The sequence below is a fragment of the Chiloscyllium punctatum genome, chromosome 25 (genome assembly GCF_047496795.1).
Source record: "Chiloscyllium punctatum isolate Juve2018m chromosome 25, sChiPun1.3, whole genome shotgun sequence".
NCBI lineage: Eukaryota > Metazoa > Chordata > Chondrichthyes > Orectolobiformes > Hemiscylliidae > Chiloscyllium > Chiloscyllium punctatum.
This window is the reverse complement of record NC_092763.1, coordinates 15,504,073-15,515,943: the sequence shown is the minus strand read 5'-3', so window position 1 is coordinate 15,515,943 and position 11,871 is coordinate 15,504,073. Positions and strand designations below refer to the sequence as shown.

The following is an 11,871-nucleotide window of genomic DNA, read 5'->3' as shown; positions in this document are numbered from 1 at the left end:
CACTGAAGCTCAGTAGCAGCAGTGTGTACCATCCACAACAAGCACTGCAGAAATTCACCAAAAATGCTTAGACTAAACCAATGACCACTTCCATCGAGAAGGACGAGAGCAACAGATACATGGGAATACCACCACCTTCAAGTTCCCCTCAAAAGTACTCACTATCCTGACTTGGAAATATATCACTGTTCTTCCATTGTCACTGGGTTAGAATCCTGGAATTCCCTCTGTAATGGCATTGTGGGTCAACTTACAGCAGGTGGACTGCAGCAGTTCAAGAAGGCAGCTCACCACCACCTTCTCAAGGGCAACTAGGGACAGGCAATAAATGCTGGCCAGCCCAGCAATGTCAACATTCCACGAGTGAATAAAAGAGAGTTACTGAACAGTTGAGGGACAGCCTTTTGCCTCTTAGGCAAGTTCTCTATGACATTTTAGCCAGGGGTGGTGGGTGCTATCAGGGTGCCTTGTCTAATTCAGCCTGTATATGTCTTACTTCAGAAGTTGAGCTATTTAGTTTTGTGAGCTCGAGTTAAAGAGAGATCATCAACACTGCAGAGTCAGCACTGTGGATCACGCATCTCAATGCTAAGTAAACAGTGTTAAACAGTTCTAAATATTTTGCAGAATGTGAGACTGGTCATTTAATTATGATGTAAATGATCAATCCTTCAATCTAGTTCCTCAAAATATTCATGAGGTCTTCAGTGAACACAGCTTCTGAGAAATTTGGGCTTTTAACAGCCTGTCTTTAGAAGAAACCTAAACTTTTGGGTTTGAGTTTTTTTTTCTTTTGGTTGTGATGACTCATTAATAAGCAATGTCAGATACTACAGCTGGAAAACGCTCAATAGGGAGTAGCAGCTTTTCTCCTGATACTGAACATATTACCAGTAAAGGCCCATCATTTTAATGGAGTCCTCATTCTCAGCTCTACGATTCTGAAACTGATCCTGGTTTCAATATTTGCGTACTCACATCAGAGCACTGTATTTATATTAGCGTGCATAACAATAATTTCTGGAGCCTAACCATTGCTTTATGAGAGAATGCATTGCATCATAATGGAAAAAAAAAGAGTTTGAAAGATGCAAAGACGAAAATAGATTTCTTTTAAAAAAAAACCAAGATTTTATTTTAGTTACCTGGGCTCAATTAATTGGCTGGAATATTTACTTGTTTTGAATGACTTCTTAACCCAGTTTACTTTGTCATCAGTCAAATTAACATCAAACTTTAATGTGTGTTTCCCCTATGGTTTGACATTAATACAGCAGACTTACAATGACCATCATGGTTGAAGTAGGAAGTGGAAATCTCACTACGGAACTGAAATGTCACTCTGCAAATCTATTTAAGGCACATCACTGGGCAACAGAGGGATCACTACATGTGATCTGCCGACTCTTTGAGCCCACTTGGCTTTCCTCTGAAAAATTCTCAAAATAGAACACTCCACGTAAGTATTTTTAAACTCTTCACCATTGTAAAGATTCACATTTTTGTAGCAAAAAAAAACCAACATATACAAGTACATCATATAAATAGGCTAAATAACATTGAAAAATAAAAATTACATCATGGCAGTCAGGCTGACACTCGCTGACCTTTCTGTGTCGCTTATGTTCAGTTTTGCAAAGCAGCTGAATATTGAACATGTTACCCTTAGCACTTCCTTCAACCATATTCCTTGGAGTTGAGCTGAATATCGTTTTCACAGATTTCTTGCCGTGACAGTCTTCTCCTGAATTCTTCTGTTGTGAAATAGTATATGACTGGATCCAGGCAGCAGTTCAGGCTGGCGAGACAGAGCGCAATGGGGTGAAAGGTCAGTATGATCTTCCTGGTGAAGCAGTCTTCAATACGACCAGTTATCGCCAGAAAATGCAAAGGGAAGGTAATGTGATATGGTGCAAAGCAGACCAGGAAGACCATGCTGCATGTCAGCACCATCTTCAAAGCTTTCTTCTTTTCCCCACTATCTTGTAAAACTGGGTTCTTCTCTCGCAAGGTCATGATGGTTTTCCAAGAGCAGATCAATGTGATGGCTAGAGGTAGCACAAAGCCTGTTAGTTCAGCCAGAGTTACCATGACAACAGAGGTAGCGATGCCAATTTCAGTTATCGGTAGGTCTGCAAAGCAGCGAGTGAAGTTGCTAGAGCTGTTTTTTGTGTCGTGCCTCACTAAAGGGAAGGGCAGGCAAGCGGCACCCACCAGGAGCCACCCTACAATACTCACATAGACGTCGTACCTGCGCTTACAATCATTATATTTGAAAGGTTGGATCAGGAAGAGGCACCGTCGGATACTGATGCAGACCAGGAAGAAGATGCTTGCATACATGTTCACGTACTTAAGGTAGAAACAAAACATGCACAAAAAGCTGCCAAAAGGCCAGGCCTGGTGCAAGTAGTAGAAAATCCGGAGTGGTAAAGACAAGACCTGTGCCACGTCAGCAATGGCCAAGTTAATCATGAAAATCACTGCCCGCTTTGTCTCCTTAACATAAGCATGGAACACCCATAGCGCCAGGACATTAGCTATTAAGCCCGGTACAAATATGACAGCATACATGATGGCATACAGGAAGTTAGTTGTACTCCGATCATCGCTACAGCTGGATGAATCGTTCGACATTTTTCAATTACCTTTGTTTTTGAGAATGAATCAGGCTGAGTCTGGGTGTAGAGGCTATAAACGTGAAAAAAATGGTTCCTTGGATTGGGAAGAGAAGAGAGTCAAGAGAGGAAATTCATAAGGGAATACCAATTCACAGATCTTTGAATACAGCAATATCAACTCTTCAAATTGCTTTGTCTTTCTGAATCAATAAACTTGATTTGAAGCTGAAAATAATCCAATACTAACTCAGGCTGTAGACATTATTTGGATGTGGGATTTGAAAACCCAAAGAGAAAATGAACGTACAGAATTTAATGAGTCCTTGCCATTGGCTTGGTGTGCATGTCTAAGAGTATCCTTCAATGTACCCCCACTGTCGCTTAATGGTGTTTTTCTCGCACCCATTTTCCTCCTTGGTTAGCTCTTGGTGACATTTCAGACAACTGCTCTGTGTTTTATCTCTTGTGATATTGTTGCTGGCGAAGCTCACTTCTGCTTTATGCAGCGAGAACTGTGTTGGGTAATGTCGAGAATCGTTTCCTCTGCCCCACTCCCATGTGCAGCTCAGTTGATGGTTTAGATAAGAGAGAGTTATTCAACACATTTCAAAGTCTCTTCTCAGCTTTTCTGTCAAGGGTTTATCCGAAGCTAGCTTTCTGGAAAAGTAACAGATTTAAAACAGAGATTAAGCTCAAGCCAAGTGATCGTTGCTTGCCTGAACAGAAATTACACTAAACATTGTTGTTGCATTTATGGGCTTGTTGAGTGTATGTATACACATAGATTACTGCAACACCAGGAAAGGCTTCAGAATCTGAAAACATCATTACTTAAATGATCATATAGGCTTTATTCAGCTTCAAGATTCACAATGAATCTCCATTTCTCGGTGTGCTAATTGTCCTACACTAAATAAAAAGAGCGTATATTTCTCTAATACCTTTCATCACAGTAGACTGTCACTTAAACAGGTTACACTCAATGATGAAGTTTTGAAGTATAAAGAAAGATTTACTGGAAAGCATCTGTGAACTGCAAGCCCAGTTAATGTTTCAGGTTTGTACTTTTTTACCTGCAAGATCATAGATTTATCAACTGTAAACAAACGTAAGAGCCTCAGGAGGGTTCGGAAGGCAGCAGTGATGGAAGGGAAGAAGAGAGGAAAGAGTGATAGGACAGTGAAATAACTCCATAGAGGCAGATATCCTGTCACCAAGTCACCCTGTCACCCTTTATTTACACATATATAGTACTAAATAATGTCCATCTTCCTCAGAACCAAATATCAGAGGTTCGGTTCACTGGCTATGAGAAAGCTAGCCCTTGTCAATTAATATGTATGTGTAAATAAAAGGTGACTTGGTGACGGGATATTGGCCTCTGGAGTTATTTCTGTGGTGACTTGAGACATCAAAAGAGTCCTACTAAGCCTGAACTGAGTAAGAGAGCTCTTAGGCTGGTGTCCAGGAGAATGCACACCCTGGAAAGCTTCCCTACATCTGGCTTGGAACAGTCAATTTGCTTAGCAACATCCAAATCAGAACCAAAATAAATGTCTGGTTAAATGGTCCCCGGTTCTAATGCAACTAGTCAGGTTGTATGACTGATTGCAGAACCAGTCTATGACGAAATTCGCTCTGGACTCCAATCATCGGTTTGCATAACATCACCTCAGCTAGACTGAGAACCTGTACCAGGGAACCTTCACAGACTGGCTCCATATTTTTCGATTAGAAAATGGCTGCCAGAGTGAAATCATAATTAAATACCTGGAAGTTTTTCAGGAAGGTCTAGGCTCTATCAAAGAAGCTAAGGCCACCTTGTACGTTAACCAAGAAGCAATTCCATATCCTGCAAGGCCCACCCAGTGCTATTTGCCTTATGGGAAAAAGTAGAGGCAGAAGGGCAGCATGGTGGCTCAGTGGTTAGCACTGCTGCCTCACAGCCTCAGCCTGGGTTCGATTCCAGCCTCGGGCGACTGGCCGTGTGGAGTTTGCACATTCTCCCTGTGTCTGCATGGGTTTCCTCCGGCTACTCCAGTTTTCTCTCACAGTCCAAAGATGTGTAGGCTAGGTGAATTGGCTGTGCTAAATTGCCCATAGTGTTCAGGGATGTGTAGGTTAGGTGCATTAGTCATTGGTAAATGCAGGGTAGGGGGAATAGGCCTGAGTGGGTTACCATTGGGAGGATCGGTGTGGACTTGTTGGGCTGAAGGGCCTGTTTCCACACTGTAGGGATTCTATGATCTATGAAATCAGGAGGCTGGCAGGTGAAGGAATCATCAAAACAGTACAGTTTAAGGGTCATACTGATTATGAAGCCCAATCAGTTGGTTCGCCTTTGTGGGAATTTTAAACATATCGTAAACCATTCCTCACAACTGGATAAACACCCAAACTACCTAGACTCTCTTCGTAAGTAAATCTTTCCAGTCTATTTTTCCTATTGGGTGGTGACCAGTCATCACATGTCTGGATCAGATCTCGCTTGGGATCATAGTGTGCCAATACATTAGACAATGATAGCTGCTTCTTCACTTCCCGAAAGGGAAATCTACACACAAGGCTAATAGGGAGAGGGGTGCTGTCCTTCACAAAGCTGGACATGAGCCTTGCATACTTGCAACTACAGTTAGATAAGGATTCCCAGATGTATGTTACAATTAATACCAGAAGGGATTGTACCAACTTATGAGACTGCCATTTGGGGTATCATCAGCTTTTGACATTTTTCAGTTGACAATGGAGAACATTTTACAAAGTCTACCCAAGTTCACCATTTGTCTGGATGATGTGCTTATAAAAGGGAAGACACATAATGAACTTGACTTGGTCCTCAGATGTTTTTCCAAGATGGGCACATGCTTTGGAAGGGAAAAATGTGTGTTCCAAACACCCCAAGTGACCCAAATTGGCCATAGGTTTGACAAGACTGGGTTACACCCATTGGATGGTAAAGTGAGGGCGATCAAACGTACCCTGGCTTCACACGTCTGTACCAGAGCTTAGGTCTTTCCTTGGATTGGTGAATTATTGTGGAAAGTTCATCCGTGACTTGCCTGCATTCTGGTACCCTTACACCTGCTATTGATAAAGGGCCAGCTTTGGAAAACGTCTTCTCGCCTTTCGGGAAGTGAAGAAGCAGCTATCATTGTCTAACGTATTGGCACACTATGATCCCAAGCGAGATCTGATCCAGACATGTGATGACTGGTCACCACGCAATAGGAAGAATAGACTGGAAAGATTTACTTACAAAGACAGTCTAGGTAGTCTGGGGATCCTTAAAGCAGAGAAGGCTACAGAGGGACCTCTATGGGGTGTAAAAAGTTATGAAGGGCAAATATAGGGTAGATAGGGAGAAATGTTTTCCCCTTGTACAGGCGTCAATAATCACGAGGTGTGGATTTAAGCTAGGAACAGGAGGTTTCGAGGATAAATCTTTTCACTGAGAAGATAGTGGGTCTCTGAAATTCAATTCCTAACAGGCAGGAATGTTTAAGATGAAACCAGGAAATATTAGAGGCTTATAAGAAAGGTATGTCAATAACCGTGGGTGATGGGATGTAGGTTTGCTTGCTGAGCTTGAAGGTTCACTTCTAGACTTTTCGTCACCCTACTAGGTAACATCTTCAGTGGGCCTCAGCAAAGCACTGCTGAAAATCCCTGCTTTCTATTTATATATTTGGGTTTCTTTGGGTTGGTGATGTCATTTTCCTGTGGTGACGTCACTTCCTGTTCCTTTTTTCAGGAGGTGGTAGATGGGGTCTAACTCGATGTGTTTGTTGATAAAGTTCGGTTGGAATGCCATGCTTCTAGGAATTCGCGTGCATGTCTTTGTTTGGCTTGTCCTAGGATGGATGTGTTGTCCTCATTGAAGTGGTGTCCTTCCTCATCCGTATGTGAGGATACTAGTGAGTGGGTCATGTCACTTTGTGGCTGGTTGATGCTCATGTATCCTGGTGGCTAGTTTTCTGCCTGTTTGTCCAATGTAGTATTTGTTACAGTCCTTGCATTGTATTTTGTAAATGACATTAGTTTTACTTTTTGTCTGTATAAGGTCTTTCAAGTTCATTAGCTGCTGCTTTAATGTGTTGGTGGGTTTGTGGGCTACCATGATGCCAAAGGGTCTGAGTAGTCTGGCAGTCATTTCTGCAATGTCTTTAATGTAGTCTCAAAACTCGCTAATCGTGGGTGATTTTAACATGCACACAGATTGGAAGAATCAAATTGGCAAGGGTAGCCTGGAGACAGAGTTCATTGAATGTATTAGAAATTATATCTTGCAGCAGTGTGTTGTGGAACCAACCATTCAGGGAGCAGACTACTCTGGATTTGGTACTGTCTATTGAGGAGAGATTAATTGATGGCATCATAGTCAAGGATCCTCAAGGGAATAGTGACCATAATATGATAGTATTCAAAATTCAGTTTGAGGGTGGGAGGGTGCAGTCCCACAGTAGTATTTTGGAATTAAACAAAGGAAATTATGTAGGCATGAGGAAAGATTTGGCCCCAGTAGATTGGGCAGGAGGGCTGAAAGGTAAGACAGCAGATGAGCAGTGGCAGTTGTTTAAGGAGCTACTTAACTCCTCACAACTAAAATATATCCCAGTGAAGAAGAAAGATGGTAAGGGGGAGTAAAACAAATATCCAGGCTCAACAAGGAGGTCAAGAACAATATAAAGTCAAAAACTAAGGTAAATCATATTGCAAAGGCCAGTGGCAGGCTGGAAGATTGGGAAACTTTCAAAGGTAAACAAAAGGATAATAAAAAATTAATAATAAAGCTAGGGTAAATTACGAAAAAACTGACAAAATATCAAAAAGGATAGCAAAAGCTTCTATAGATATATACAAAGGAAGCAAGTCACAAAGGTAAATATTAGTTCCTAGGAAGATGAAACTGGAGAGTTAATAGTGAGGAACACTGAGATGGCAGAGATGCTAAATCAATACTTTGCCTCAGTTTTCACAGTGGAGGACAACAATACCATTCCTATTAGAAAGGGTAGAACTTCGAACAATCAACATCGATAGAGAAAAGGTACTCTGCAGACTATTAGGATTGAGGGCAGACATCCTAGGGTATTAAAGAAAGTGGCAGGCAGCAGAAAAAGTAGATCTATTGGTTACAATATTGCAAAACTCCCTCGATATGGGAAAGGTTCTGGTGGATTGGAAAAACGCTAATGTAAAGCCCTTATTCAAGAAGGGAGGGAGGCAATATGTGGGAAATTACAAACATGATAGTTTAACATTTGTTGTTGGGAAAGTGTTAGAATCAATTATCAAGGAAGCAATATCAGGACATTTAGAAAGTCGAAATGCTATCCATCTGAGTCAGCATGGTTTTATGAAGGGCAAATCATGTTTAATTAATTTGCTACGTCTCTGAAGATGTAGCAAGCAAATTGGGTAATGGGGAAGCTGTAAATGTAATATATCTGGACTTCTGGAAGGCATTTGACAAGGTGCAGCGCAAAAGGTTAATTCACAAGGTTGTTTCATATGTGATTAGGGTTAATTTATTAGCTTGAGTAACTGGCTGGCTGATGGACAGAAGAGTTGGGATAAATGGTTTCTTTTCTGGATGGCAAGAAGTATCTAATGGGGTGCCACAGGGTTCGGTCCTTGAATTCCAGCTATTTACAACCGACATTATAGACTTGGATACAGAAATAGAAGGCTTTATGGTCAAATTTGTGGATGACATAAAAATAGGTGGGATGGTAAATTTCAATGACGAAATAAGAACCTTACAATTGGATAAAGACAAGTTAGCAGATGGAGTTTAACATGGGTAAGTGTAAGGACGAAAAAAACTTGGTCGAAATAAATGGGAAGGTGACCTAACATCTGAAAGGGGAGAGACTTTGGGGTGCTCCAGTCCAGAGGGATCTGGTGTCCTCATTCATGAGTCACGGAAAACTAGCATGCAGGTACAGCAGATAATAAAGCAAGTGAATGGAAGGTTGGCTTTCAAAGCTAAAGGAATAGAATGTAAAAGGTAAGGATGTATTTTTGCAACTATACAAGGCATTGGTGAGACTGTAGCTTGAGTATTGTGCACAGTTTTGGTCCCCTTATTTGAGGAAAGATGTAGTGGCATTGGAGGCAGTTCAAAGCAGGTTCACTAGATTGATCCCAGAGATGAGGGGTTTGTTGTTTGAAGAAAGTTTGAACAATTTAGGCCGATGGTCTCTGGAATTTAGAAGAATCAGGTGAGATCAATTGAGGTATTCAAGATGATAAGAGGTGTGAATAAAATAGACATGGATGTGTCCTACTGTGGGGTATTCTAGGATGAGAGGTCATAGTCTTAGGATAACTCTGAAGATGGACAAGGGAGATCCAGTGGATGTAGTGTACCTGGACTTTCAGAAAGCCTTTGATAAAGTCCCACATAGGAGGTTAGTGAGAAAAATTAAGGCACATGGTATTGGGGGCAAAGTACTGACTTGGATTGAAAATTGGTAGTGATAAACGGCTCCATTTCGGAATGGCAGATGGTGACCAGTGGAGTACCGCAGGGATCAGTGCTGGGACCACAGCTTTTTACAATATATATTAATGATATAGAAGATGGTATTAATAGTAACATTAGCAAGTTTGCTGATGATACAAAGCTGGGTGGGATGGTGAAATGTGAGGAGGATGTTAGGAGATTACAGGGTGACCTGGACAGGTTAGGTGAATGGTCAGATGAATGGCAGATGCAATTTAATGTGGATAAATGTATGGTTCTCCACTTTGGTGGCAAGAACAGGAAGGCAGATTACTACCTAAATGGAGTCAAGTTAGGTAAAGGGGGAGTACAGAGAGATCTGGGTGTTCTTGTACACCAGTCAATGAAGGTAAGCATGCAGGTACCGAAGGTAGTGAAGAAAGCTAGTAGCATGCTGGACTTCATAACAAGAGGGATTGAGTATAGAAGCAAAGAGGTTCTTCTACAGCTGTACAGGGCCCTGGTGAGACCACACCTGGAGTATTGTGTGCAGTTCTGGTCTCCAAATCTGAGGAAAGACAATTCTGGCTATTGAGGGAGTGCAGCGTAGGTTCACGAGGTCAATTCCTGGAATGGCGGGATCACCTTACACTGAAAGACTGGAGCGACTAGGCTTGTATACCCTTGAGTTTAGAAGACTGAGAGGGGATCTGATTGAGACGTATAAGATTCTTTAAGGATTGGACACTCTGGAGTCTGGAAACATGTTTCCGCTGATGGGTGAGTGCCGAACCAGAGGACACAGCTTAAAAATAAGGGGTAGGCCATTTAGGACAGAGATGCGGAGAAACTTCTTCACCCAGAGAGTGGTGGGTGTGTGGAATGCTCTGCCCCAGAAGGCAGTGGAGGCTTAGTCTCTGGATTTGTTTAACAAAGAGTTGGATAGAGCTCTCAAGGATAGTGGAATCAAGGTTATGAAGAGAAGGCAGGAACAGGATACTGATTGAAGATGATCAGCCATGATCATAATGAATGGTGGTGCAGGCTCGAAGGGCAGAATGGCCTACTCCTGCACCGATTGTCTATTGTCTATTGATAGGGGGTAGCAAATTTAAAACAGAGTTGAGGAGAGACTATTTCTTCCAAAGAGTTGTGAATCTGTGTGGTGGATGCTAGGACAGTGAATAAATTAAGGAGGAGTTAGACAGATTTTTAATTGGTAATGGGTTAAACGATTAAGGGGGAAAGGCATGAAAATTGGGTTGAGGAGCACATCAGCCATGATTGGATGGTGCAGACTCAATGCAACGGAATAGTCTAATTCTGCCCCTATATCTAATGGACTAATGAACATTTGGACTGCAGCTGCAAACAAGGCTACAGGCCACATGCTGGAAAATTGGATTAGAATAGATAGATGCTTGATGACTGGTGCAGACACAATGGGCTGAAGGACCTTTTTTCATGCGATAAGACTCTACATGTGGTTGCAGGCTCTCAGCATTGTGGCATATTCTTGACCGAAAGGGCAATTGGGGATGGACAGCAAATGGCGGGCTTTCCAGAGACATTCACAAAATAAATGCTGGCTCTTTGACTATCACACCAGCATCTAAAATTGAGCACTCTTGATTTTATACACTTTCCATTTTTGGTGGAGAGGGCTGGGGAAATTCCCTTCTACTATAATGGGTTACTGAGGTTCAGACATCATTTACATTTGATATGAGTAATTTGCAAGGAACTAATTTTGGCCAATTCACCAACATTTCCTTTCTCAAATTCAAGACAAAACTGTTATGGCAGTTATGATCCATATGTTAAAAAAAACAAGAATGATATCACTGCATGTTTATTTTCATTAACTATAGAAACATTGGTGAATCACAGTCAGGAAATTCCAATTATCAATAAAACTTACTTAGTATTGATTTGGTTTTGTTGACCCTGACGTTCATTGTTGACTCATGTTACTTCTTAGTCATCAAGACCATGGATTTAATTTTACAGTGTTCTTCCGTGCTATCACCTCTAGGATATCTATGGGAATGTCAGAAAAGAGAAATGTGTTAGTTAAATATGAGCAAAACTGTGTCATTCAGCTACAGTCCTATCATTTCACTTTATACTGCTTTGCTTTCTTTACTTTTCAACTTAATACTGAGAAGGACTGTAATGTTTAACAGTTAACTTTATTTCCTTTTTTTATACTAATCTAAGAGTGATTGTAATGGTTAACTTTTAACTTTGTTCCGTATTCCTTTCTACCTTATTCTTAAGATTTTGTATCTAGGTACTTGTACCTAAGATGGCGCTGTGTGTGGCAAAATTGAAAACTTTTCACAGTACCCCTGTGCTTTTGTACTTGAAGACGTGACAATAAAGTCTAAGTCTAAACCTAAATTTGTCACCAGGGCAGTCACATTTTCATTGTATTTGATGGCAAGCATATATCTAGGGATGAATCTGCATGGCATCTTATTTTACAACAATTGCCTTCTTGCACACAGATAACATGGTTAAGGCATTTATAGTAACAGTCCATTTGGCTGATCCATCTGAGTGATTCTGCTCAACTTGTTCCTCTGATGCTAATCACCTCTTCCCAACTTGCACTGACTCCCTCTAACTCCTTCCCATCTTTTCTTACATCAATTCTCTTCTTAAATGAATCAATGCTACCTGCTTCAGCCAAACCATGCAGGGCCAGGGAGAAATGTCACTGACCTTGGCTCATCATTTCCACCCCTCACACCAACCTTGAAGCTCTCCCTTCAACCTTTGTTATTAGGAACATTGAAA

General features: G+C 41.3%; 1 protein-coding gene across 3 annotated transcripts in view; it reads right to left on the bottom strand.

Moving 5' to 3' along the window:
• Nucleotides 1–1,113: 1,113 nt before the first annotated feature.
• LOC140495713 (probable G-protein coupled receptor 174) overlaps nt 1,114–11,871 on the bottom strand; it is a 28,776-nt gene continuing 18,018 nt past the window's right edge. For all 3 annotated transcript variants that reach the window (XM_072594733.1, XM_072594734.1, XM_072594735.1), the window contains exons 2-3: nt 10,991–11,109; nt 1,114–3,278 (exon numbers count right to left, since the gene is read on the bottom strand). In XM_072594733.1, coding sequence (XP_072450834.1) covers nt 1,678–2,637 — 960 coding nt within the window. In that variant the 5' untranslated portion in view covers nt 2,638–3,278; nt 10,991–11,109 and the 3' untranslated portion in view covers nt 1,114–1,677. The remainder of the gene's footprint in view (nt 3,279–10,990; nt 11,110–11,871) is intronic.